Source organism: Canis lupus, chromosome 2 (assembly GCF_003254725.2).
Source record: "Canis lupus dingo isolate Sandy chromosome 2, ASM325472v2, whole genome shotgun sequence".
NCBI lineage: Eukaryota > Metazoa > Chordata > Mammalia > Carnivora > Canidae > Canis > Canis lupus.
Genome location: NC_064244.1, coordinates 80,691,398 through 80,716,732, shown reverse-complemented (window position 1 = coordinate 80,716,732; position 25,335 = coordinate 80,691,398). Strand labels below are relative to the sequence as shown.

The 25,335-nt window shown below is 56.0% G+C and overlaps 1 protein-coding gene and 1 long non-coding RNA gene across 8 annotated transcripts in view; one reads left to right on the top strand and one right to left on the bottom strand.

Annotated features, from left to right (window-relative positions):
• The window catches only part of LOC125754575 (uncharacterized), a 32,280-nt gene extending 16,733 nt beyond the window's left edge, over positions 1–15,547 (bottom strand). Inside the window, exon 1 of the long non-coding RNA XR_007409201.1 lies at positions 15,095–15,547. This is a non-coding gene — a long non-coding RNA (uncharacterized LOC125754575). The remainder of the gene's footprint in view (positions 1–15,094) is intronic.
• Positions 1–25,335, top strand: part of FHAD1 (forkhead associated phosphopeptide binding domain 1) — a 122,366-nt gene that overhangs the window by 81,928 nt on the left and 15,103 nt on the right. For 4 of the 7 annotated variants that reach the window (XM_049106984.1, XM_049106987.1, XM_049106981.1 and 1 more), the window contains 11 exons: positions 53–220; positions 3,353–3,460; positions 6,758–6,865; positions 11,158–11,331; positions 13,234–13,459; positions 14,934–15,015; positions 15,533–15,639; positions 17,221–17,380; positions 19,402–19,534; positions 22,945–23,074; positions 23,916–24,043. In XM_049106984.1, coding sequence (XP_048962941.1) covers positions 53–220; positions 3,353–3,460; positions 6,758–6,865; positions 11,158–11,331; positions 13,234–13,459; positions 14,934–15,015; positions 15,533–15,639; positions 17,221–17,380; positions 19,402–19,534; positions 22,945–23,074; positions 23,916–24,043 — 1,524 coding nt within the window. Of the gene's footprint in view, positions 1–52; positions 221–3,352; positions 3,461–6,757; positions 6,866–11,157; positions 11,332–13,233; positions 13,460–14,933; positions 15,016–15,532; positions 15,640–17,220; positions 17,381–19,401; positions 19,535–19,636; positions 19,768–22,944; positions 23,075–23,915; positions 24,044–25,335 lie in introns of those variants that run through there. The other 3 variants (XM_049106982.1, XM_049106990.1, XM_049106992.1) reach the window with 3 other exon arrangements.

The window sequence follows — 25,335 nt, the reverse complement described above, 5'->3', positions numbered from 1 at the left end:
GATTCCTGCCATGGCAACTAGGTCTATTAAAACACTGGCCATTGGGTTGCAGGTCTGGGAGGAAAGCTTTACTCAAGAGAAAAACAGAGTGAAGGAAGCATTAGAAGAAGAACAGACCAGAGTCCAAGAGCTGGAGAATCGCTTAACCTGCCAGAAGGAGGTATGCCGCTGGGGGAGACAGTCGGCTCGAGCCCAAATGTGGCTCGAGGGCCATGTGGAAGTGAGTTCTGAACCACGGATGATGGGGGTAGAGCTCGGCAGAGCGTTCCTATGGCGATCTGTCCTTGGGAGGGTTTGGCTACTCTGGGGAGCCGCGGGGCCCAAGGGGAGAGCCCTCGAGCTGTAGCCTCGCCAGCCAGTTGGAGAAATCATAAACCGCAAAAATACCGACGTAGATAGGACTCGAGAGACGAGTTGGGGCTGGCGACACGCTGGCGACACGAGCACGGTGATTGTGTCCCAAAGCATAGACGTGGAGGAGGCACAAAGTCCTGGGGCTTCGGGGCTGTGTCAGTCTTCCAACAACATCCTAGAATCATCCAGCCTCCAGCTCCACCATTGAAGAATTTTCTACAGGCCCAGTGGTGATGCCTTGGCCTGGCAGGAAATCCTTCTCTGAGGTTGAGCTCAATCAAACTCTTCCTCCCAGAGAGCATCAATCCTCCGCCAACCTCCCGGGTTCCTGCCAAGACCTGTCCACATCCTCATCCACATAATAACCTTTTAGATGCTTGAAAACAGAGACACCTGCTCCTCTCTAGGCCCGAATGCCCCTGTTTCCCCTTATAGGCCTCCCAGGACAGGAGCCGGGCCTCGGTCCCCTCCTCCGACCCGCTCCGTGCTCCAGAAGGCACAGGCTGGCAGCTCCCTGGCTGAAAGGGGCCTGTGGACATGTTATGTTTGGTCCCAGAGTGTTTTGTTTTGAATTCATAACATTTACTTAAAAATCCAGATTTCCATCCTCTTCTGAAAAGTCAGAAAATCTGGCCCCGTTTCCACTTGGCAGAAGCGGACGGGAGCTCCACCCAGCAGCAGTGATGTCCCACAGTCCCCGCCGCTCGCTGTTGCGTTAAACGCAGCCCACGTCATTGCTGGTACCCGTGTGGCCCCTGTAGGTGCCCGAGCTTGCAACCCCCACTCTGTTTTGTTCCTGAAGCGCAGGAGCCAGAACCAGACCCGGTTCTCTGGCCACAGCGGCCCAGGGCAGGACTCTTCTCCCCTGTTGAAGATTTTTGTGCTCGTGCAGACGCTCCCAGAGCCGCTCTGGGGAGAACTCTGTGACGCTGTGGGCGCAGGTTTGCCTTGGGGTCAGCCTGGGCTCTCGGGGTCTCTCACGAACTGCGCTCCTGAGCTCTTCCAGGACTTGCAGCCACATGAGACACAGGTTCAAGTCCTGGCTGGACGACATGGGGGCCTCAGCAGATCGCCCAGGACCTCCCTCCTTTCGGGGTGGCTGTGAGGGCCGGTGGTCACATGCCACAAAGCGTTTGACCTGGAATTGTCACTCAGGAAGTGTAGCTACTAGAATGATCACAGGCACTTCCTTCCCCATCAACCCCGCCAGCCCCATCCTCCCTCCTCGCCGGCCACCGCTGCGGGAGCGACAAGGAGGCGGCAGGGCCGAGCCCGTGCTATCTGCTCGGATCCAAGGAGGGAAGATGTTTGTGTGCCCGGTCTCACTCGGGGTCACCTGTGCAGCTGCGCTGGGCGGCCCGTGTAAACAGTGCGACTGGGGGCTGGCCCTGAGTTATCTCTGCAGGGATGGTGACAAGGAACAGAGGCTCCCAAGGGTTCACTGGGGCCAAATGCCACCAAGAGGTCAACCATTCAGCTCCAGGGCCCTGAGAAGGCCCTTGAATTTAGAGACTTCGAGGTCACGGGGGACTTCAAGGGAGATTTAAGGAAGGCGTGCTGGGGTCAGCCTCACTGTGGGGAGAAGCTGTAGCCAGGTCACCCCAAGCCTAGGAAAACACCAGCTGACCCCTCCTGGCGGAAAGTCTCTGTGCTGTCTGGATGGGGAAATCTGAGCAGACTTTCACCAGCCTCAGACGGTTCCTTGACTTTTCCTTCTCCTAGGCCCTCTGCCACATAATCAGATGAGCCTTTAAGGACAGCAGACTGCTAGGTCATAATGCGGGGTTCGAGGTAACGTGAAAGGTCGACTCCCACTCCCTGCTTGGGAACATGGGGGCAAAGCAGGGCCCGTGTGTGGGGAGTCACAGAAGGACCACCCTCCTCTGAGCGCCCCTCTCGGCTGCAAAGGGGCTGCCCAGAGGAAAGTCCAGAGTGTAGACACGACATCAGATGCAGCGGAGCCAGCCTGGCGTCCCTGGAAAGTGCCTGCAAGTCTCTTTCACGAATTACAGGAAACCCCCCCAAACCCCACCTCAGATGTTCAAACTCCGCGTGCCAACTCCCGTGGTGACACCGCTCACCTGCTTTCTTTAGGGCTGCTATCAGAACGGCTGAGTGTTGGGAACTTTTTTTTTTTTTTTTTTTTTATGACTTTTCACTGCAAAACAGACAGCATTTCGGCCGGGCTAATCTGAGCAGATCCCTAACCACTGGCTGTAATGGAAACCGTGTTCCACGTTCCAGACGTCTTCCGGGCGAGCTGGTGCTTAAAACTCAACCTGTTTGGAAGCTGACGTGCCCTTTCTTGCAGAGACTAGAAACAGGGGCCTCTTGGGCAACTCCTACCCCTTGTGATTTGTGTTAACCACTTACTCCCTAAATAAAACTCCTCGAGCACGAGCACCTAACCACACTTCCCCCCCCCAGACACCCTCTCAGAGCTCCGCTTGTGAGGTTCACCCCCACCCCTTCTAGAAATTGGAATGTTGTGGCTCATTAATTCAATCCTCATCTTGAAACCTGATTCTCCTTAAGAGATTAAGTTTAATAATAGGATATCCATTATTAATGAGATTCTTCTTATCAGAGAAGGCTGCCTGGCACTGTGATAAGAGCTCAGATTCCAAAATAAGACAGACCTGGTTCCCTCACTTGCTCCCTACCCCGGGCCTCTGGATGCAGGCGGCGTGCCGTCCTCCGCACGGGGCTCAAATCCTCACCTCACCACCAACACGCTGCACGACCCTTGGGCACGACCCTTGGGCACGACCCTTGGGCACGACCCTTGAGCCACTCTCTGTTCTTCTGTTTCCTGGTCGGCAAAATGAGGTCCCTGACGCCCCCACCAGAGTTGCCTTGCTGGGGTTCGCCGTGTGGGACGTGCTGGCCGTGGGCCCCGGCCCACCCAATTAGTAGTAGGGTCGTCCTGGGCCGCTCCCCCCGCCCTCCAGCCCCCGAAATGCACAGGCAACCACAAAGACTGGCCGTTGGTTTTCAGGTTTTGGAGACCAGCATGGCCCAGGAGAAAAGGAAGGCAAAGGAAGCTTTAGAGACAGAAAAGAGAAAAGTGCAAGATCTGGAGAACCACTTGACCCAACAGAAGGAGGTACGAGGAGCAGGGCGCCGAGTGGGCCGGGCACCCAACCCCTGCGGGCGGAGCTCCGAAGCCAGACCTGAGGCCGGTCCTGTGCCCCGAGGGAGAGTAGGGCAGGCCAGGGGGCGGGTGCTGGCTGGGCCCCACTGGCGGTGCAGCCAGGGCACGTCGAGCCTCAGCCGCCGCCTCTGTAAAACGGGAGTGCCGGCAGTCCCAGCCTCGCAGGATGAGGTGACCGGACGTAGACGGCGTACCTGAGCCGCACGGTGCACGTCCCTGGCCCTCCGCGGAGGCCTCGTCTGCACGGCCCCCGAGGGCAGGGGCACGCGCTCCAGGAGAGAACCCTTGGAGGGTGTCTGGGTCAGTCCCCCAGCCAGCATCTCCGCCCCCTCCTCGGAAGGTATCTCCGACACAACCCAGCATGGGCGCCCTAGAAAAACACCTGCTCCCAGCCCTGTCTCCTGGTTTCATCGACTTGTGGTAGAGACACAAACAGTGGTGGAGTGACCGGTACATGACACGCTCGCAGGCCAGTCACACCAACAAGTGCCAGAGGTCCGGACTGGATGAGAAGTAGTGCACCCATGGTCTGGGCAGGCCCGAGTACCGCGCCCGGGGAGAGCTGGAGACACCCGCATCCAGCCACCTCCGCCAGCCCGGGGACTGGGCCCACCGGCCACACCGGCCTGGAGCCGCCCTGAAAGGCAGGCCCCCAGGCTGAGAGGAGGGATGTCACTCATGTGAACCCAAACACCCCAACCGCCCCCCGTCCCAGAAGCCAAAGAAGGAAAAAAAAAAAGCCAAAGAAGGGTTCAGGAGCTGGAGGCCAAGGAGAGGTGCCCTCAGTGACCGATAGCGGCAGCTCCGTGAGCTGGGCTCCAGGGACACAGGGACATAGACACGTGCTGGCCCTCATGGAACTTCCAGAAACAGTCACGACCCCATGAATTGTTTAATTCTGTCTCATGCATCCATCCACAAATATTTCCCAAGCACCTGACATGGGCCAGGCCCTGCTAGGTGTTGGGGACCCCACAGGGCACCAGAGCCGTGTCCTCCCAGAGCTTCCCCTCGAGGGTGGAGGGACAGACACCACCAAACAGGTCACATGATAGCTGCAGAGCCACAAGCCTGGGGAGGGGGACTGATATCAAGTAGGTGGGCTAGAGAGTGGTCACAGGCAGGGAGGGCTTCTCTGAGGAGGTGACGTTTGAGTGAGACCTGGAGCGGAGGAGGAACACGAAGGCAACATCTGGGGGGAGAGGGAGCCACTGGGTAAAGTGGCCCAGCTGCAAAGGACAGGGACCTCCCTCAGCCAGGGCAGCAGGAGCAGGTGTGAGGAAGGAAGCAAAGCTGGAACAAGGTGGAAGCCAAACGAGGGGTCGGGGGAAGAAAGCCAGAGGGAGACTCAGAGGGGGCAAAGCAGGAAAGCCTGGTAGGCTAGAAGTGTCGATTCTGGTTCAAATCCCACCTCTGCCCCAACATGCTGTTTGACCCTGGCCAACGCCTTCCATCTCTGTTCCCCCATCCGTAATGTGGGTGTAGTGACAGCGCCCCTCTAGAGGTGTGTGGTGAGGAGTCAGTGTATTCTTTATGAATCACCCGCCCAGGTGAGGTCAGCGTCCAGGTGGGGGGGATGGGGTGTGTACAGGGTGGGGGTGGTGGGGCAGGCGCGGGGGAGGCCGACAGTCAAGCAAGGCCCCTGGCAGTGGGACTGCGTCAGCCTGTGCAGGGAGTGAGGTCAAACTGTCGTCAGCAGCTGTGCCCAGAGCGTCCCCTGCATATGCGCCAAGGGTGGAAGCGCGGGTGCCCGCGTGGTATGTGGACTTGGAGCCACGACCCTACAGGCAGGTGTTGGCCTCTGCGTGGGGTGGGGTTTTAATCAGGAGGACACACAGGTCAAGGTCGGGAAGCCAAGGGGCCGCACGGTTAGGGCAGGGCTCTGGCGTCCCGGTGGCATGACCTCCGCACCTATTTGGGTTCTTACCGCCTCCGTCCCGGCCTCCGCGGCCTCCCCTGCAAGACGCGCCTCGCTGGGCAGCGCTCTCTGGGCCTTGCCCGTCAGCTGCGCCGACGCACTCCGCGCACGCAGCCGAGCACCCGTGTTGCAAGCGTTTCAAGAGGAGTCAGCGTCACCCTTGTTTTCAGCTGGGACACGAGGCCCGCAGCGGGGGGCTGGCAGCCTCTACGACTGGCGGGCGGGGACAGGACAGTCTCCGCGGGCTTGGCAGCGGGCAAATGCCAAGCTCGTGCAGGGAGCTGAGTCAGAGCCCAGGTGGGGCGGGAGGCCTGCGCGGAGCGGGGCAGGTGGACGGCGGCCGCGGACACCGCGCTCAGCAGGCAGCGCCGGTGGAGAGACCGTCTTTTTCCGCAGGGCCGCGCATCCCCAAGGCCCCGTCCTGCCCCCAGCACCGCATTCCCTGTCACAATTTCCAGTCATTTTTCCTTTTGCCAAATAATGTATGTTCGTCCAAAAAAAAAAAAAAAATGTCAAAGATACAGACCAGGGAAAAGAAGAAAATGTAAATTGCCATAATCCCAAACCCCCAAAATAACCGATATTTACATTCCAGTACAGATCTCTCCAGGCCCTCGTCTATGCATAGATGCATATATTTTAATTTTTTTCTGTGTGAGCTTTATGTTTGTATGGGAGCATAACTGCAAGGATTCCAAGCCGCAAGTTGAGTTTTCCAACCTCCCCGCACTGTGTACCTCCTGGGGCCTGTGTACGTGAGGCTGGTCCTCCGTGCCCACCTCCGGGTCACCGGAGCTGTGGCCTACATGTTCTCAGGGTCACGCTGTCCTGGACATCAATTTTTGGACCCAAGCCTTTGAAGGCTGGGGAGAGATTGAAGCCACAGGCATCAAGTCTGCTGGGACAGGAGGCATCCCCCCCGGCCCCCGACTTTGCCTCCCCTGCCCCACCTCCCAAGAAGCCAGGTACTTCCCTGCGGAGCGCCCACACCGGTGCAACACCTGCCAGCTTAATTAGTGGCCCCGGGCCAAACGCGGTGGCCTGAACACTCACCAGCCCATCCCTTCCCGAACATAGCCCTGAAATCCTGAACGATGAATAACCCTCTTTTATGCGGTGACTAACCAGACCTGCCCCCGAGGCCCTCACCGTGGCCAGCATGCCAAGACTCCCACCCCCGCCTCCCCGCGTCCTGCTCCCTGAGCCCTCGCTCCCAAACCCTGACTCACCCGTCTCGGGGGTTACTCATCCTGGCTACCCCCCCACCCCCCGTGCCACTTCCCTGCCTCTCTGGCGGACACTCCCTCCAACCTGTTGTCACTGACTTCCAGATTTCAGAGAGCAGCATCGCCTATGAGAGACTCAAAGCAAAGGAAGCCATAGAGAAGGAAAAGAAAAAGGTGCAGGATCTGGAGAACCGCATAACCAAGCAGAAAGAGGTAAGAGTCTCAGAGAGGAGCAGACAAGGAGGCGCCCGGCATGGTTAAGAGCAGGGCTCAGGAGGCAGGCGGTCTGGATTCGAATCCCACCTCTGCCGCTTTCTGGCTGTGCGACACGAGGCAAGTTCCTTACCATCTCTGTGGCTACGTTTCTCTGCTTAGGGCATCCAGGTGATGCCAGTAGATCAGCCCCATTGAGTTGTGAGGCTTGATTGCTAACAAGCTCGTAAAACATGTAGGAAAGTGTCCAGCACTTAATAATAATAACAATAATAATAATAATAAATAAAAGCATCCAACACACAGAGCATTCACTGTTGTTCTTTTGTTATTATTATTATTAATATTATGAGCTCACAGCTGGGAACTGGAGGCAGAACAGAGCCCTGCACTGTCCCCCTCCTCTTCCTACATCCTTGAACACTGTGTGGCCTCAGCTGTCTGGAATCAAAGTGGTGACGTCAGGAGACAGATGCCTGAATTTCCCATCACCTTGATGCAGCGTCTCCACCAGAGCTTGTCACCGTGGGCATCATGACCCTCCCAGTCAATCTGCGTTTACGGTTATTCCTGGGAGGAGCAGACCCAGTAGGAGCACCAGTTGTTGGGTCCTCCTCACTGTAGGACCGAATTCACTCCTCCTGGGTCCCAACAGTACAAGGGACACGCACACACACACACACAGTGGCTGATCCCGAAAAAGTCAAGGCCAGGGATTAAACACACGAGCTGACAATAGGGGTGAAATTGGAAGGCAGGTGACTACAGGTCAAGGGACTCTGAAGACCATATGGGACTAAAAAGGTCTTTGCCTCTATTCACATCAATCTGAGATCATTTTCTTTGGAGAATGATCTCCAAACATTAGCTTGCACAGAATCACTTGGGGGGTGGGGGAGGGGGCTAGGGAGGCTGTTTTTAAACGCCCATTTCCCAGACCTTGCCCCCAGAGATTCGGATTCATTGTCTATGGGGTGGACTCAGCAATTTGCATTTTTAACAAGCAGCCCAAGTGATGCTGGTTCCCTTGGAATAGCACTGCCGTGGAGGGGTGAGTGGCAGGAACCCACACCTGGGTTACGTATCCGGCCCAGGCACCGCTGAGAGAGACCTCCGCCGACTGGAGGGCACCCAGAGAAGCCAGACCAGAGTTGGGGGGCATGGGGGTGACGCAGGACCCGTCAGCCGCGGGCTGGGGCACCGAGGGAGGGTGGGCAGGCGCTGTGGGCCGACGGAGCCCAAGGGATCCATCTGTTCACACGCGGCCTTGCATCCCCAAACGATTCACCACAGATCTTCCATCAAATATCTCAGTTGGGGGTAGAAGGAAAGGAGAAATGCACATTTTTAAAGTTGATCAGTCAGGGGGCGCCTGGGAGGCTCCGTGGTTGAGCTTCTGCCTTCGGCTCAGGGCATGATCCCGGGGTCCTGGGATCGAATCCCACATCAGGCTCCCCAAGGGAGCCTGCTTCTCCCTCTGCCTCTCACTCTGGGTCTCTCATGAATAAATAAATAAATATATTTTTTAAAAAATAATAAATAAACTAGATCAGTCAGGACATCAAATGAATCAAGAATGAGACTAATGCCTAAAAAACGTCCGTCCGTGAAATCAAAGAGCCGTCGGTGTTGAGCAGTTACAGTGAAAGCGCGGGCTCGGGCGGCTGTACGAGTCTCTGGGTGAACGTGAACCCACCGCCCCCGGACACCGGGCCACTCTCGGTGCACAACCCGGAGAGGATGTCTCCTGAGGACCATCATACAGAGGCCCCTGCTGCGCGTCCGACAATATCTTCAACAGCCTCAGGGAAAAACAACAGTGACATCAGAGGGTGAGGTCTTCAGGGCAGACAGGTGGCCTCATACCAGACGAGGAGAAACGGGGCCCCACCCCAGGGACTCCCCACTTACCATCAAAGACCAAGGAAGTGCAAGGTCAAAGAACCGCCCAGACCTAGGGCTGCTCATTCCCACACTGTGTGACTCACACCAAAGATGTGGGCGCAGTCAGCTGTCCTCCTGTCCTTGAGTAAAAGCGGCTCAGCCGCTGGCAAGGGGCGAAGATGCCAGGCGGTGCGCTCTGCCCTTGGGCAGCTTCGTGGTCCATCGAAGAGAGCACGTACTTGCCTGCCGTGGACTGTCCGGGACGGCTGGGGTGTTCGGCCGTGAGCTGCGGGCGACAGGCTGCCGGGGGGATGCCTGCCAGGATGCCCAGCGAGCACGTCCTCCGGCCAGGGCTGCACATGGCCTGCCTGGGATCTCCCAGCGGTCACGGTGGCGTGAAGGCCCCGAATAGAGTCAGGTGGCGTTCCGCGGGGGCACGCAGACGACGAAGCACCCCCCAGCCAGGCTTACAGGAACCGCACGACGAAAATGGGTTTTTCTTGTTGCTTTTAGATGTTTCCTTTCGCAATTATAAAAGGAGCAACTATTTACAGAAAATCACTCAGAAGAAAATAAAAAAAAGAAAAAAGAAAAGAAAAGGAAAGAAAGAAAAGAAAAGGAAAAGGAAAAGAGAAAAGAAAAGAAAAGACACTGCCCGTGATTTCCACTGAGCAGAGTCACCACTAGCGACATTTTGACCTGATTCCTTCCGGACCACCTCCCCGTGATGGTTATCCCAGATGCCGGCAAACATCCATTTGCCCCGTCACGCTGCGCACACTGGCCTGGACGCTGTATTTTAACTCCATACGTTCCTGAAATGTCTCTATGGCATTCAACAGTCTTCCACGACCAGCCCTGGACGGTGACCGGGGTTTGCGCTGTGGTGCATGGACCCCAATTCATTGACCCGTCCCCTGTGGTTGGGCCCCAGGGCTGGTTCTCACTTTCACTAGGAAAATACAAACAAACCACTTGGCCGAACAGCCCTGTGCAGCATCGGTCCTTGTGCGTGGGCCTGGTTAGGTCCTTGCGATAGATTCCCAAAAATGGAATTGCTGGGGCACAGGATGTAAATATTTTTAGCCTCTTAATACACGTTCCCAGATGACCCTCCAAAAAGGTCGTACCGGTTTACACCGCCACCAGCAGAGTCCGAGAAGACCCGGCGCCGCACCTCGTGTGCTACTGCCTCACATCGGACGAAATCCTGTTTGTGAAAAGCCTGCAGACGGTCTGATCCCAGCTACATGACATTCTGGAAAGGGCAGAACTATGGAGACGGCCAGGGACGGGCGTCGGGGGAGGGCAGGGCTGACTAGATGGAGCCCGGAGGACTTTTTAGGGCCGAGAAACTACCCTGTGCGATACTGTAATGGTGGAGACGTGGCCCCAGACATCTGTTCAGACCCATAGAGTGTACGGCATCTGGGGGACCCCAGCGTAAAGCACGGACGTCTGGTCACTGTGATTGTCAGGACAGGTTCATCAGTTGCAACAACGGTACCATCTGGTGCGGGATGTTGACGATGGGGGGCTCCTGCGGTGTGGGGCCAGAGGGCATCGAAGAGAGCTCTGTGGTGTCCTCTCAGCTTCGCTGCAAGCCCAGAACTGATCGGTCAGGGGCGCCTGGGCGGCTCAGTCCATTAAGCATCTCGACCCTCAGGTCATGACCTCAGGGTCCTGAGGTCAAGGCTGCCCTCTGCACCCCACACACACTCATGTGCTCGCTCGCTCGCTCTCTCAAATAATCTTTTTTAAAAAGAATGAAGTCAAGTAAATAAAGCTGGTGAAGCCCCCACCCCAGGACCTGTCACGAAGCTCACATCCCGTGTGGTCTGAGTCGGGGCTCACGGAGGAGGGCAGGATTTCGCGAGTCCAGGACTGGAAGAGCGGGTCCCGGGAGGAGGGAGGAGGAGGTGTGCACGGACGGGCGGACGGACGGATGGCCATGCGGGCGGGAGCAGAGGGGAGAGGGGAGGCCATGGCTCCGAGGCCAGGGAGGGGTGCGGGGCGGGGGGGCAAGGCCCATCCCGTGGCCAAGGGGTGAAGGAGCTCGGCGTGTTTATCCTGGAAAATAGATTTAGAGAGAGACATGACAACCCTCCTCAAATACTTAAAGGGCTGTCTCATAAAAGAGAAATAAAACGTACTCGGTGCGCTCCAGGTGACAGCTGAGCTCGGGGACCAGAGATTGCTAAGGAGGCAGTCTCAGCGGGAGAGGAAAGAGAGCTCTATAATCATGGAACCTTCCAGAGAAAGCGTGGACTTTGGGCTGAGAGGGGAGACCACAGCAGAGTAGAGGTCACCTCCTCTCTGAAAACAAGGGACGCGGGGGTGGAGGGGGGCGGCTAGGGCAAATATTCATCCCCCAATTTCTGTTAACTTGATGTTTATGGTGTGTCCAGGAAATAGACTTAAAAGGGCAAAGAGAAGACATTTTGAATAAGAAATTAAATGACGCGCTGGCCATGGTCCAAGAGACTCAGAAAACCAAGACGGCCGAGAGCCTCAGAGCAGAGAGCCTCGCCATGAAGTTAAACAAAACGTTAGCCGAACTGGAAACCGCCAAGACGAAAATGGTGAGTTGATGCCTCCCGGGGACGGGAGACTCCTTCCCTCGATGAAGGATCCCAACGCGGGGAGAACGCCTGATGTAGACCAGGGCCTGACAGCCTGGGCGCCGCTGAAGCTCCGGGCCGGATACCCTTTTTCTTGTGTGAGGCCCCCCCCCACCCCGGGCCTTACCTGCTAGACGCCAGTAGCGTCCTCCCTGCAGACGTGTCGACCCAAAATGTCTTCAGGCTTCGCCAAACGTCCTTTGAGGAGCGAAATCGCCCTCTATCAAGAAGCACTGGTATAGGATGAAAAGTGAGCAGAGGCCACGATGCCCTGTCTGCAGGCGTCCTGACGTGTCGTGATACAAGGTCCTCACAGGGTTCTCACAGGGTCAGGCTGAAGGACCAAGCAGCCCCAGACCTTAGTGATCAATGGCTGTGCCACAGACTTTCAGATAATGTTTTCAGCTTTTAACTCGGCATTCAAGGCCCCCCGCCATCAGAGCTCAGTATAGCACTCATTTGTCATTCCTACATTCCAGCAACAGGTCTGTGGGAAGGAAGTAGTGAGGATTCACGTGGCCAAAGCGCACAAAGTGAGTTTGAGAGGGGCTTGGGCTGGAGAGGCCAGCTCAGGCTTGGTGCACGGTGGCCGGCGCCGTAGCCCGGAGTCATAGGGACCTGCAGACTCAGGCTGGCACGGGAGCGGGGCCGAAGAGTGGCTGCAGGGACAGACACGGGAGAAAGGGCAGGACTCGATAACCGTGGACGAGACGCGAGTGCCAAGGACAGGGAGGTGCTGGGCTTCCAGGCAGGGCACCCAGGGCGACGACGGCCTGGTGCTGGGGGCTGGGGGTGCAGATTGGCAGAAACAGGGAGGTCACAGTGGCTCTTGGGGGGGGCGGCCTTGTGGGGAAGGCAAGGAGTTCGGCTGAGGCGAGGGCAGGGTACCCAAGTTCACAAGCGCCCCAAACTTCGGGGGGGCCCGTAGATTTGGAGGAGAAAGCAAGACAAGACGTGCCCGTTTTGAAGGGCCGTGATGGTGCGCGCGCGTGAGCTTCTAGATCGGGGGCTGCGGCCCCGTGTGGGCCGGGAGTAGGGAGCAGGACTCCGACATCGTTAGCAGAGCCCTGGAAGGGCCGGTCAGACAAACAGGTGGGGAGCCCCAAGAGGAGCCTCAGGGGGCACAGGCCGGCCGCGGGGAAGCATCCAACTCCCCTTGTGGTGATGATCGGTCATTTTTGCCTTTAAGAAATACAGATTTGGGGCAGCCGGCTGGCCCGGTCAGGTAGGCGTCCGATTCTTGATCTCAGGATCGTGAGTTCAAGCCCCACATGGAGTCTCCATGCTGGGTATGGGGCCTACTTTAAAAAATAAAAAAAATTTTAAAAAAATTTTTTAAAAAGGAATACAAATTCATTCTTTTTCATATGGAATTGTTCATTCATTACTTCAACAAGTATTTATGGAGCACTGAGGTCTAGATGCTGTGTCAGGGATCTAGGCACGGGTGACGTGGATGCGTCGGGAAAGAGGCCAAGGTAAGTTTGTGCCCTCCTGGAGCTTACATTTGAGTGGGAAAGGGAGATAAAGAAACGAGATCATTCCGCTGGTCTTAAGCACATCGTGGAAAAGTAAAGAGGAGGATGGATTAGAAAGTCTCAGGCTGCTCCTTCAGACAGGCAGTCGGGAAGGGCTTCCCTGAGGAGGCGACCTTAGTTAGTGTCGAGGCCTGAAACATAGGAAGGAGTCAGCCATGCAAGGAGCTGGGGGAAGAGAGTACCGTGCAGAGGGAACGGCACGTGCAAAGGCCCTGAGGTGGGGCCGCGTTCTGCGCCTGTGGGTGCAAAGGGGTCATAGGGCTACTGTTGTGCTTGGCGTCACACCCAGCTCCCAGGGTCACGCGCATTCCTTCCGTTTCCCCAGCTCGTCATGGAGGAGCGCATACAGCTGCAACAGCAGGCCGTGAAGGCCCTCCGTGAGGAACAGGACTCGCAGAAACACGGATTTGAGACAGAAATCAGGGAATACAAGGAGCAAATCAAACAGCACTCCCAGACGATCGTGAGCCTCGAGGAAAGACTCCAAAAAGTGACTGAGCACCATAAAAAAATAGAAGGAGAGATTGCAACCTTGAAGGACAGTGACCCAGGTCTGTGCAAAGGGAAACCGAGGAAATCCGGGCGTTCGGGGCAGGCCTCGACCATCCGTGGGTCCCCCTAGGCCGAGGGGTCAGAGAAGGCTGCACCTGGCTTGAAAGCTCCTTTTTCCCGGGAGGCACCGTCTTCTTCCCGGCACACGACACAGTTAGAGACGCTCGTGGCCCGGGTCAGACAGAGGTAACGACAGGCAGACAGGTCGTCCTTTGCGCGGAGCCAGCAGAGACACAGGGCTGCGGGGGCATCAGAGCCGCGGCCACCGAGCATCTTCCCCACGTGAAACCCTCCCGCGCGTGGGGCCTTTTAAAGGCCTCTCTGCGCCCTCGGTAATTTGCGACTTTGTCTGATGGACTCCCATAAGCTCCTCTCCAAAGAAACCCAGAAGAACTCAGGGTTGTCCGCACTTACTGGCCCTTGATGGCCAAGGCGACGCAATGCCTTGCAAAGATGCTGAGCTCTCGGGGGAGAGTTCTGGAAGCTGCGGCCTCGGGCCAGGGCTCCAGCGGGTCGCTGCGGACATCTGGAACAGGCTAAGCCCTGGTGCTGGGGGCCGTCCTGCGCACTGCAGGCGTTGAGCGGCACCCCGGCCTCCACCCACGGCGTGCCAGCAGCACCCCCGCCCCAGCGTCGCCACCAGAAACCCGAGGTTGCCGGATGTCCCCTGGGGTGGGGCAACCTCGCCCCTGATTGAGAACCAGGTCCTGCTCTCAAGCCAGCAGACGAGCTGTCGGGGCTCCCTTCGTGCTTTCATTCACCCAACAGCCTTCATGGAGCATGTATTAGGCTCCAAGCCTGTTCTCGGCACTAGGGATTCAGTAGCCCCAGGAGGGTCCCTGTAGGTCACCAAGTGGTGGCCCTGACGGGTGGCCCAGGAGGAACAGGGCACCGTGGCACGGGCGTGGGGCGTGAGGCGTGGGGCGTGGAGTGTGGAGCAGGACTCAGTGTCCCAACCCAGGTCCAGGTCAGAGGGAGATGGGACCTGAAGGATGACTCCTGCCTTGTCACCTCACATTTAGCTCAGAACCTGCCAGAAGGCAGACATTCCATTGTATCTGGCGAATGAGTAAATGGGTGGAAAGGATGAGGATGGAAACCAGAAGGCGGTGGGCTGAGGAGTAAGTGGGAGGTGAGGACAGGACAGGAGGCGTCTGGGAGGAGGTATGGCCCCGTGGTTAGGGCTCCACCTCTCACCAGCGTAGTTGAGCGGCCACTGGCAGGGTCTGTCCCTTCTGTGCCCGTTTGCTCACCTGTAAACGGACTTCACGATCCCTGCCTCATTCCAGAGAAGCCGGAAAGATTTCATGAGCTCACACGTGGGGGTCCCAGCCTGAGCCACAGAACACGTGGTGGGGCTCACGAGATGGAGAGAGGGCGACAGGGGGAGGGAGGGTGGCCACGTTGGCACAGACTCAGGTGCCCAGGGGAAGGAGAGGACCGTAATGACGCTCACGTGTCCCTCTGATTCAGCCCAGGAGGTGACGCAGCGAGAACCCCCAGCAGTGCCTCCGATGGAGACCAGCGTCAAAGACGAAGTGTGTGACACCTTGATGTGAGTACCCGAAGGGTGTGTGCACACCGGGCCAGAGACACCCCCACCCACCCCTTCTGGCCACGTCGTCAGAACTTACGAAAAAGGAGTCGAGTCCGGGGTCTTCTCACTGTCCTTCGAATTGCTTGATCCTCCAGCAGGTCAAGATGGTGTCATGGAAAGATCTGGGTGGATCCGCGTTCAGATCCCAACTCACCCCTTCTGGTTGCGTGGCCCTGGGCAAGTCCTGTCCCCTCGCCGCAACTTAGCTGAATCGCTTGTGAAATAGGCAGGTGCTTGTCGTGCCTCAGCCTCAGACCAAACCCGACTGGGAGCCTCTGTCCTGGCTCCGTGTATTTTCTTGCATTGAAGTGAATTTTTTTGTTTTGAGAATTTTTAACGAGCGCGCTTCCCTGCCGTGCGGGGTCTGGTGTCCAGCGGACCGGCCCTGACGGAGGGTCGCTTTGCCCCTCCACCCGACCCCTTGCAGGCCCTGGGGACACCACAGAGTGACTTGGCCTGGCTTTGTGAATTTCAGAGGGGACCTGCTGACCGCCCAGAAGGAAATCCTGTCTCAGCAGGAGGTCATCGTGAAGCTAAGGAAAAACCTCACGGAAGCCCACAACCGGATGTCCGATCTGAGAGGTTTGTACGATGGCCCGTGTCTCCTGACTTCCTGACCCGCTTCAAGAAAGGAAAAAACAGGCTTCAGAGTTGGAAAGCTTAGCATTAAAAATGCCGCTGACCTGCTTTTCTGAGCTGTCACAGCATTTGTACCTCGGCCAGCAAGACAGATGCCTTATCAGGGGGCCTCCGGGAGCATTCTCAGGAGCATTCTCAGAGGGCTTCAGCCCTCTGCCTCGAAATGCAGCTTTCCTTTTGGGAAAAAAAAAAAAATCCCCTTTGACCTCAGAGGAGTTGTCTTTGGAGGCAGAGCCTGGGAGGGAGGGCACAAACCCCAGCACCCCCCAGCTCTGGGACCTAGAGCTAGGTGATGTCTCTGTGCCTCAACGCACCTGTTTCCTGGAGCTGGCTGGCCATCAGGGGCCCCCAGGGACAAAAGAGCTCGGACAGGTCTAGCTGAATATTCCTACTTTTCTTTTTCCCTCCCCGCTTCACCCTGTCCCTTTGCTCCTAATAGCCACCGTCTCCTTCTTGGCCCCAGCCTCCATCGAGCCAAAGGGCACAGGCAGGCAGGAGTCGGGAGACAGAACTGGGTTTGGGGAAGCAGAGGGAGGGTGAGGAGCACTCCTCTAGTCTTGGCCCCAACCTAAACCCTGTGCACCCCCAAACCTTCAGTGGTGTTTGCTCCCCCTATGGCTGTGCTATCAATGCCCCCAAGGCACTTAATGGCTGAATTTTTCAGAGTGATCGTCTCCACACTAAGGTATGAGAAAGTGTAGCAGAGAGGCTACGGGTCCAGTCCTAGACTCGCGAGACGCTGGACCCAGTTCTGGAACCGCTATTTATTTTAGTCACATGAGTTTTGGCAAGTGCCTCTCCCTCTCTGAGCCTGTTCCTGCACCTGTGAAGTGGGGGTGGCACCAGCAACTCACTCGTAGGGTTGCTCTGAAAATTCTGTGAAAATTGAAGCAATGCAGGTGTCTCAGTTTGGGTTTTCCCAGAGGCTGACCCTGAGACCCGAACTCTGCGGCAGGCCGTGTGTTCGAGAGGTGATCCCGGGAACCAGCCCGGTGCAGGTGGATGAGAGGCAGGAAGGGGACCAAGGCAGATAAAGCTGGGCTGTCACTCAAAGCTGGAGCTGAATTCTGCAGGGGCGTGGGGGCAGCTCCAGGGAGCAGGGTACAGCCCAGCCCCGGGTCCCCACCCGACGGGGAGAGAGTCGAGCTGTGTCTTCCAGTCTCACCTGTCGCAGATGGGGGCTCTTGCCCCCAGGAGGTGCAACAGCAGAGCAAACCCCTTAGAACAAACACCCTTAGGCAAACAGGTGCAGAGGCCGGCAGCTGAAGGTCAGCCAGGGAGCCCCGAAATGCCACAGGTGCAGAGGCACGGCCCTGACAGCTTCTGGAATGCTGGGCTGAGGCAGAGCTTTGCCGTCGTTTGCCAAGACGCAGGCAGACCCCCTCGCCGTTACTCAGCCCCCCCCCCCCGAGAATTCCTGGAGGGTGGACCCGCCTCATGGTTCTTGTAGGCCTGGCAGGTCTGCAGGGGCCCTGCAGAGACCCGAGGCCAGAGACCCCTCACCAGCTTTCCTGTCCCTCCCAGGGGAGCTTAGTGAAAAGCAGAAGATGGAACTGGAGCGGAACACGGCACTGGTCCAGCAACAAAGTGGCGAGCTGCGAGCTCTCAAGGAAAAGATGGCACATCTGACCGGCCTGGTGGAGAGGAAGGACAGGGAGCTGGAGCTCCTCAAGGAGGCGCTCAGGTGTGCGGGACGGTCCCCGTGGTATAGGGAGCCCAGACGCACCCACGTGCCCAGAGGGCCTCCACAGGGAGGTCACCCAGCAAATGCTGAAGGGATGTAGGATGGATGGATGGATGGATGGATGGATGGATGGATGGATGGATAGGTGGATGGGCAGGTGGGCGGGTGGATGGATAGATGGACGGACAGATGGATGGGTGAATGGATGGATGGACAGATAGATGGACAGTGGATGGATCGATGGATGGATGGATGGATGGATGGATGGATGGATGGATGGATAGGTGGGTGGATGGATGGATGGATGGATAGGTGGATGGGCAGGTGGGTGGATGGATAGATGGATGGATGGATGGATGGATGGATGGATGGATGGATGGATGGACAGATGGATGGGTGAATGGATGGATGGACAGATAGACAGTGGATGGATGGATGGATGGATGGATGGATGGATGGATGGATGAATAGGTGGGTGGATGGATGGATGGATGGATAGATGGATGGGCAGGTGGGTGGATGGATGAATGGATGGATGGATGGATGGATGGATGGATGGATGGATGGATGGGAAGGTGGGCGGGTGGATGGGTGGATGGATGGACAGATGGATGGGTGAATGGATGGATGGACAGATAGATAGACAGTGGATGGATCGATGGATGGATGGATGGATGGATAGGTGGGTGGATGGATGGATGGATGGATGGATAGATGGATGGATGGACAGTGGATGGATGGATGAACAGATGGATGGACGGATGGATGGATGAATGAATCAATGGATGGATGGATAGGTAGATGGACAAATGGACAGATGGATGGATGGGTGGATGGACAGACGGATGGATCGATGGATAAGTGAGTGAATGAATGGATGGATGGATAGACGGATGGACAGATGGATGGATGGATCGATGATGGATCGATGGATGAGTGAATGGATGGATGGATGGATGGATGGACGGATGGATGACATGTGTTTCATTACTTCACAACCTCATCACTTAAAGCAGGGTTTTGCTTAGTTCTGTGCTTCTCAAACATTCCTGCCCAGTATTCCAGATAACAGGTCTCAGCTTAAATGCCACTTCCTCCAGGAAGCCCTCTGTCTCTTACTGTCACCAAACATAGCCAAGGGCTCCTACTCTGCCCAGGGTCTCCAGGCCCTGCACTCCGCCCAACCTAACTTCTCACACAGCCAGGCTGCTATTGCCTGTTTAATTGTCTGCCTTCCCCAGAAGGATCCCCACATAGACCTTGCCTGCTGTTGACTCCCCAGCATTCACAGTGCCTGGCACATAAGGAACTTTATAAATATTGATTGAACAAATGTATACACTGGGGTAGCCGAAGTCAGCTTAAAATAAATGTAAAATTTCATTGTCATTCCACGGATTAGTCTGGAAAATGCATGCAAGTTTGCAGTTTCATCCATAACTTATCCTTATTTTGACCTAAGAGTAATCTTTTCTCCAAGAAAGGTTGAGTAAAATCCACATCGTGCGAGACCCTGTAGCCTCATATGCCTCATGGCTCGTGGCCAAGGCAGATTCCCACAGTGGTTGGAGACGCAGGCTGCCTGGGTGCAAGGCCAGCCGCCTTCCCTTACAAGCCTCGTGACCACGGGCCAACAGCTGTGAGCCTCTTCGCTCGTCTGTAACATGGAGCAAGGACGGTCCCCAACTCATGGGGCCTTTATGAGAAACAGAGGGGTTAGCACGTACAAAGGGTTAAAACGGCAGACACGCAGCAAAGGCCCCAGTAAATGCCACAACAGGTTCTCCCACAGACCCCGTGGGGGGAACAAGGGGGACAGATGCCTACTGCCCGGGCCACCATTTCTCAAATCCCCTGAAACTGAAGTCTCTAGAAACCTGCAGGCAGGAGACTCGAAGCCAGAAGGTTGCAACCCGGTTCCTTTTTCTGTTCCGCCAGTGGCTACAAAGGTCACTCAGGGTTCCTAGAACCTCGCGCTGCCAGCCATCGTGCTGTCCAGTGACTCATCTTCTCTGCCCTAGGGCCTCCCAAGAGAAACACAGAGTCCAGCTCTACAGGGAGAAGGAACAAAAGCCCAGGAACAAGACCCAGATGTGCGACATCTCGGTACAGATCGAACCGGTCCACACTGACACTTTCTTGAGCAGCCAAGAGGTGAGTGCCACCCAGTCCTGGGCACTCGGGGGCGGGGGGGACATGCTTAAGAAAGAGCCCAAGGGTGTCTGTCTCTGCTTCTGAAAATATTTTCATTCCAAGTCCCAACAATATGACTTGCTCACACGGAACGTGCAGACTAAGAAGTGCTAGTCCCGGCCATCCTCCCGCGGTCCCTGGAGGTCACGGCTGCTGGCCGCGGTCGGCACGTGCGCCACCAGCCCTCAGCCTCACAGAGACTGCCCGACCCTCAGGCGCGACCCTGCAGTGTTCGAAGGTCAGCCGGGCTGCCCGGGTTCCGTCCCTGAGTGGGACTCCTGCACTCGGAAACGCTGACCCCGGGGAGGTTATCGTGTGCCGGCCCCCTTGCCTGGAAAGTAGGGGTGATGACAGCCACCGCCTTGGGGGGGCTGTAGAGAAATAAATTTGATTTATGCACACACAGACACACCCAACCTATAGATACGTGTTGACTTAATAGGTCTCTTTGCAAAATAATGGTACGGAGCCACATGTGTGCTGCACTGTGGTTTTCTCCCGCTGAGCACTACGTAAAGGCCTCTTTCCTAATAAGTGTATAATGACCTATTTTGCTCTTTTAATTGGGTGCGTAGAATTCACTGCACCCCTTTTATCCGCCCTGTCCCCCACTGATGGACATTTAGGTTGTGTCCACTTTCCCACGTTGCTATAGTTAGTGTCCTTGGAGGTGTGTCCGTAGGACAGATCCCAGATGTGACCATGCTGGGTGCAGGGGGCATCCTAAATCGGGCTTGACAGGGCCGGACCGTGTTCCCACTCATGCTCCAGGGCTGTCCCTCCGCAGCTTCCTTTGCAGCCCTGGAAGCCCGAGCCGTGCAGCCCACGGGGCGCACGTCTTTGGGTGAGGACCACCTTCGCCACGCCGCCCCCGAGGTGCCACCCACACTCACGAAGACTGACTGTGGGCTGCGGCGGCCCCTTGAGGCCTCGGGTTTCCTGGAGTCCGGGGACATCCTCTTCTTTGCTTCATGAAACGAGAGAACAGGGCATTTCAGTAACGGGCTTTGGATTTTCACTTGGCAACGGGGCCAAATGTGTCAGCTTGCCTTCCTGCTTTCTCCAAGATGCCATTCCCCTGCCAAACAGCAGTGAGCCGGGCCGCACACAGCTTGGATGAAAGGCCCGGCGGCCCAGCCAGCTGGCCTTGGCACAGTGCTGTCCCCAGTGCCGTCAGAGAAGCCAGAGGGGCCCGGGCGGTCCCACGCCCTGAGCCCGGGGTTAGGGGGGGCAGGGAGCACTTCTCCCTCCTGTCGCAGACCTGATGGGATCCCGAGCTCTTTAGTGCACGACCCCGCCCTCATTCATGCATTGGTTCAACAACTATTGAGTGCCCGCTGTATGCCAGGCCCAGTGCTGGGCGCAGAGGCGGGCACACGGGGCTCCCGTTCACATCAGACCCCCCCTGCGACCCCGCACAAGTTTGCTAGAACGGATCATTGCCTGGACGCTGAGATTAGTAGTTCCTCTGATGAGGCAGGATTCGCTGAAGAGGATCGGGGAGGGATTAGCTGCAAGATAAAAGGAAAGAAGTATTTGTTCTTTTTCCGAATGGCTTTCTAAACGCAGGCTACTTCCTGCTTGCTGAGCCAGAGTGGGTCAGAGGGCTTAAGAGTTGTATGAGAAAGAATCTCCATCTTTAAATAAACAAATTCCCAGAAGAGCCATGAGTAAGGGTTACATCGGGCTCAGGCATGAATAAAGGCTGTCACCGAGCCTCGAGCCTCGCTGCTGTGGCTGCCCCACCCCCAGGTCAGTAGCCCCTCCCCTCCCCTCCACACCCCTGCACATGTGCCCTTACACACACATACACACATATACAGGACATGCCAGGGCAAACATACATCCCCAAAGACAGCAAGGCCAGTGTTGGAGCCACCTGGGAAGAGTGGACCAGCCATGCAGCATATAAGCAGGCTAAAGGCGGTGTCACGGTCAAATGAGGTCCTACTCAGTGCAGCCAGGGGTGGAGTGCCCCCTTCTTTTTCCTGCTGAGCCCTGGTCCCAGCCAGGAAGCTGAGACAAGCTCCTTCCTGCTCCTGTTTCTGACCTCAGTTCATTCAGGCTCCATAATTATTGACCATCTACTAAGCTCGGGCACAGTGCTGGGCCCTGGGAACACCACAGTCTCCAATGGAGACAGGACTAGGCTCTCACAGAGCCCGTGGGGTGCATGGAGTCCGTTACTGGGCTTCAGGGGCACCCTGAACCTCCAGAACCTGTATGCAAATTTTTTATTTTTTTTTTAAGATTTTATTTATTTGTTTGAGAGAGAAAGAGAGAGAGAACAAGCAGGGCGAGGGGCAGAGGGAGAGGGAGAAGCAGGCTCCCCACTGAGCCAGGAACCTGACTCGGGGCTCGATCCCAGGACCCCAAGATTATGACCTGAGCAGAAGGAAGACACTTAACCAATTGACAACCCAGGCCCCCCCCCGTATGCAAATTTTTTAAAGATTTATTTGTTTGAGAGAGAGGGCACACGTGCACAAGCGGGGGGGGGGGGCGTGCAGAAGGAGAGGAAGAGAGAGGACCCTCATGTAGACTCCCTACCGCGTGCAGATCCCAGCACAGGGCAGGATCCCTGGGACCATAACCTGAGCTGAAACCGAGAGTCGGACACTCAACCAACTGAGCCACCCAGGTTCTCCTGTGTGCAAATTTGTGTGTGTCTGGGAAGTTCTTTGAAAGGTATAACTTGCACTCTTTAAAATCTGAAAGGTGGACCAGACCCTTAAAAGAGGGAGCAGGCCTCCCCTTGGCCATGCCCTTCATAAGCCCTACTCAAGCGCTGTGCCCAGTGGCTGCCATACTGGATAGCACAGATATAGAGCATTTGCCTCATCCCAGAGAGGCCTGTGGGTCAGTAGAGCCTCCAGAAGTCTCAGAGGAAGCTTTTCCTTTCTCCAGACCAACGCGAGCCAGTCTATCAAACTCCCCCTAGCAAATATCGAACAGCCATCCTTATTACCAGTCAGGAAGAAAGTACCATGCCATGTGTTCTCATCTAAAAATGCCCCTCCTGGAGCAGAATCGGAATTTGATGTGATTATTCCGAGACGAGACCCAAATGACAACAAATGGAAACCCAAGCTTAGACGAATATTAGAAGAAAATATAAAACACGGGGAGGGAACATAGAGGGGGTTTTCATTTATAGATATGCTAAGTAGGTAAGAGAGCTGGAAATCTTCCTAGATGTGACTTTCTATTTGAAATGAAGAATTTAAATTTCCTTCTGTGCTAAAGCCCCCTACAGTAGCTTCCGAGGTACTAAGTGACAGGGCCTCTGCCAGTCATGAATTGTACATGTTTCTTGGAACATAAGAGTCTGACCCCTAATAAAGCCGCCTTCCGCACCGTTCTGGCCCTAGGAGCAATCCTTCAGTGATCTGGGGGCCAAGTGCAAAGGGTCCCGACACGAGGAAATCATTCAGCGTCAGAGAAAGGCCTTGTCTGAACTGCGTGCGCGAATTAAGGAGCTGGAGAAGGCCTGCTCATCAAGTAAGTCCCCTCCCTGCTGGTCTCCCACTCCCCGCTCAGATCCCTGAGCCCCAGACTCTAGAGGTCACTCCGGGCACTGACAGTCGGCCAGGACCACCCGCTTCTAGCCCATAACTTCATAACCAAAGGACGTTGTAATACAAGGAAAGACGGCAGGCATGGTCTCAGAGTCGAGGGCAAGTCTTCATCTTAAATAAATGGGATTTCATGAAAAACTCACTACATTGTCCTTTTTCTTATTTCGCTGTGGCCCGAACTTTGTCCCGGACTAATACTGCAAGAATCAGCCCCAGGGGAACCTCCTAGAATACTCTGTTTAGAGGGCATAGCGTTCTCAAGACACCGCACCTGCTGCTGGCAGGAATTCAGAAGCCGGGGTTCAAGTTCCATCCTGGTTCCTGTGGCTGAAAATTCACCGTCCATGCCTCGACATTGGCTCCTGCGAGGCCGCAGCCTCCTCCTAGCTGTGTGTGACCTTGGTCAAGCCATTTACCTGTCTAGACCCATTTCTCACCTGCCAAGGGAGGGCGGAGATTAACACTGGCCTGCAGTAAAGGACCAGTAAACAGCAGCTGTGATTTCTTTTTTAAGGGTTTATTTATTTGAGGAGCCGGGGGTGGGGCTCGGACGGGAAAGAGAGGCAGAGGGAGAGGGAGAAGCGGACTCGCCGCTGAGCGGGGAGCCCAACTCGGGGCTCGATCCCAGGACCTGAGATCATGACCTGAGCTGAAGTCAGGTGCTTAACCCACCGAGCCACCCGGGGACCCCAGCAGCCGTGATTATTACGTGCAATAACTCCTTCCTGACCCTTTCTTTTGACTCTCAATTGTTTATTTTATAGATCATAAGGACCACCTGAGTGAATCACTTCTAGACTTACAGACTGTCAGAATGGACAAAAATGTCCAGAAATTATTGGACCCAAAACCTGATGATTTGCCGACTTTCTCAAGAATAGAGATCGGAGCGGTAACCAAAGAAAATTTATCTCTGCGGTGACACGTGGAGAGGGTGGGCGTGAGGGCGGACACTAGCCGCGTGCCCTGGCACGGCCACGCGTGTCTGTGGTTTGGAGCCAGGCCTCCCTGGTAGGCCGGCGTCTGTGCCACCTGCTTGGTGCTTTGCCGTACCGGTAGCCCCGTGTCTGAACAGCTTCCTTTCCACCTGCGCCCAGAGTGTTAAATCACAGCACGGACGCTGGACCAGAGCGATCTCTGGTGGGCCCTCCTTTTCACAGGATGTGTTATATTCCACAGAAAATATTCAACAGGCTAATTTTTAAAGTTATGCCATGAGTTTGCCTGAAGTTTGCTTTTCACGGCCAACTGGAAAGCACAAACACCTAAAGGGTAGCAGGTGGGTTGATGAAGAGGACACAAGTTCTAGAGTCAGAGGGACCACCAGCCTGCAAGCTGTGTGACCTCGGGCGGGCTCTTAGAGCCTTTCTGGGAGGCTTTATCCCAGCTACAAAACGGTGAAAACCTAGAGGCCGCAGTGGGAAGGGCTGACCCCCGCGTCTCGCTCAGAGCACACACTTCATAAATGATAGCTGTTCTGATTGTTTAATAGTATTTAAATGGTGTCACTCAAGAAAACCTTCTTCTCTTAAGGGAAATAGTTTTATTTGCTAGGATTTTCAAAAGGGATTTGGCTGTTATGTTGGAGGTGCCCTGGGCCCTAAATGGATGCTCGATGGGCGCCTGATTGATGCCTGACGGTGCACCGCCCAGGTCAGCGTCAATCGCGGGGCCTGTGGGCCCGGCCTGCTGCCACAGCCGCATCTAAACCACGCATAGGCTTTTAGAAGACATTCCAAAGTCATCCCATCTGTACCGACATTCTCCTGCCCAGTTTTTCTAGACATTTGCTAGGGATGCGAGTCTTCGGGAATACGCTGGCTTTCCCATTCTCCAAGGTCGGAAGCGGAAGGGACAGTCCCCAGGTGGGGAGCTCAGCTGGCTCTCACAGCCTGACCTCCAAGAGTCACCTTCCCCCCAGCGCTGACCCTCTGCCCCCACCACCACCACAGAGCAGGAAAGCCCCCAACCCTCTCAGAAGACCTCGATCCTCCAAGGTTGGCAATAATGCAAATTAAAAAGAAGAGGGAGAGCAGCAGGGAGGCTCGCTGACATCTATTAAGTGCTTGCTGTGTGCCAGGCACGGAGCTAAGCTATCATTTATCATTCAGCCAGTTCTCATTCGACCCTCACAGTGGCCTGGTGACAGAGTTACTATTATATGATCCCTGTTCTGCAGATAAG